The 2,054-nt window shown below is 37.2% G+C and overlaps 1 protein-coding gene across 1 annotated transcript; it reads left to right on the forward strand.

Annotated features, from left to right (window-relative positions):
• Positions 1–211: 211 nt before the first annotated feature.
• Positions 212–1,786, forward strand: LOC111717585 (putative ammonium transporter 1; the record flags this gene model as incomplete). The annotated part of the gene is given in 3 exon segments (XM_023493084.1): positions 212–349; positions 1,384–1,468; positions 1,707–1,786. Coding segments are annotated over 3 exon segments (303 nt in total), but the record flags the coding sequence as incomplete, so codon positions are not given.
• Positions 1,787–2,054: the final 268 nt, after the last annotated feature.

The raw sequence follows: 2,054 nt of genomic DNA on the forward strand, positions 1-2,054 counted from the left end.
TTACTGATTTAATTTAATTTTTTAATTTATTTGCATTTTCTTAAGCCAACGTAGATTGCTTTAATCTTGTTCCTATTCCCCTTCAGTTTGCCTACCACTCTATGTACTATCTAACATATAAAAAGTTGTGTGGGTTGACTTTTACAGAGAAAGTTTAGTTTCCAGACAATACTGGGTTCCAATGCTAGTCTAAATATATTCTTGTTTCAAGGGTTCCATAACTAACCCTGGTGACGGGGTGGTGGTAGCCAGAGCAGTTCTAACAACTCTTATAGCATGCTGTATAGGAGGAGGGGTAGTTCTATTCATTTATAAACTACACCCTGATGGAGTCTGGTCCCTGTCAAAGGTAATCAACTACATCCTGATGGTGTCTGGTCCCTGACAAAGGTAATCAACTACATCCTGATGGTGTCTGGCCCCTGACAAAGGTAATCAACAACTTCCTGATGGTGTCTGGTCCCCGACAAAGGTAATCAACTACATCCTGATGGTGTCTGGTCCCTGACAAAGGTAATCAATTACATCCTGATGGTGTCTAGTCCCTGACAAAGCTAATCAACTATTTCATGATGGAGTCTGGTCCCTGACAAAGGTAATCAACTACATCCTGATGGTGTCTAGTCCCTGACAAAGCTAATCAACTATTTCCTGATGGTGTCTGGTCCCTGCCAAAGGTAATCAACTACATCCTGATGGTGTCTAGTCCCTGACAAAGCTAATCAACTATTTCCTGATGGAGTCTGGTCCCTGACAAAGGTAATAAATAACTTCCTGATGGTGTCTGGTCCCTGACAAAGGTAATCAACTACATCCTGACGGTGTCTGGTCCGTGACAAAGGTAATCAATTACATCCTGACGGTGTCTGGTCACTAACAAAGGTAACCAAATACTTCCTGACGGTATCTAGTCCCTGACAAAGGTAAACAGCTGCTTCTTGATGGTGTCTGGTCTATGACAAAGGTAATCAACTACTTTCTAACGGTCTCTGGTCCCTCTTTTAATCAAATTTTAAGATTGGTTGGTATCGTCTGTTTTAATTGATCTTTAATTTGTATTTCCCATATTAATTGATTTTCAAGATGATCAATGGAAGTTTGTTTCGTGTGATCCATATTAATTTAATTTTAAAATAATCGAAGGAATTTTGGTTTGTATTCTCCATATTAATGGATTTTCAAGATGATCAATTGAAGTTTGGTTCGTCTTCTCCATATTAATTGATTTTTAAAATAATCAATGGAAGTTTGGTTGGTATGCTCCATATTAATTGATTATTAAGATGATCAATGGAAGTTTGGTTGGTATGCTCCATATTAATTGATTATTAAGATGATCAATGGAAGTTTGGTTGGTATGCTCCATATTAATTGATTATTAAGATGATCAATGGAAGTTTGGTTGGAATGGTTTCTATCTGTGCTGGCGCTGATAGATATTATCCCTGGGCTGCGTGTGTTATTTCAGGTATTTTAAAATTTAGCATTTTTAGTTTTGAACTAAAACTTCCTGAACCCCCACTCCCAAAAGAAATTTACAAGTGTTTTTTAATATCTTTTTTATATTGTTTAGAGAGAATTTTTCAACTTTTAAGCATCAAAACCTTTTTGATAAAAACTGTGGCTCGGACGCATTTATTATGTGGTTGCCTTCCCTCTTTTAAATTATTTGATCTATTCAAAATTACCAGTAGTTTTGTTTTTAGGAATAGCTGGATGCTGTTATGTGATTGTATCTAAACTAATGGTTCGATTTAAGGTAGGCATTAGTTTCTATGGTACTTAGCGCCCCTCTTTTTAGAATAATCTGTCTTCATTTTATTTTCATCTTTAATCTAAGAGGATGCTCGACCGTAACGAGCCCCGTAAAATATTTTCCGAGCCGCAGAATGACCTCAAAGCCTTGCCAAGCACCCTCCACATCTTTGAAGAAAAAGTTGATGAGTTCCAGCTTGAAACGCCATGAAAAAGAAGAAAATGAGGTCAAATTGCATGTAAGGACAAAGGGGGTCATTTTGCGGGTTGGAAGTTATTTTTAAGATCAATGACAGCCG

This window comes from Eurytemora carolleeae, unplaced genomic scaffold (assembly GCF_000591075.1).
Source record: "Eurytemora carolleeae unplaced genomic scaffold, Eaff_2.0 scaffold2794, whole genome shotgun sequence".
Classification (NCBI taxonomy): Eukaryota; Metazoa; Arthropoda; class Copepoda; order Calanoida; family Temoridae; genus Eurytemora; species Eurytemora carolleeae.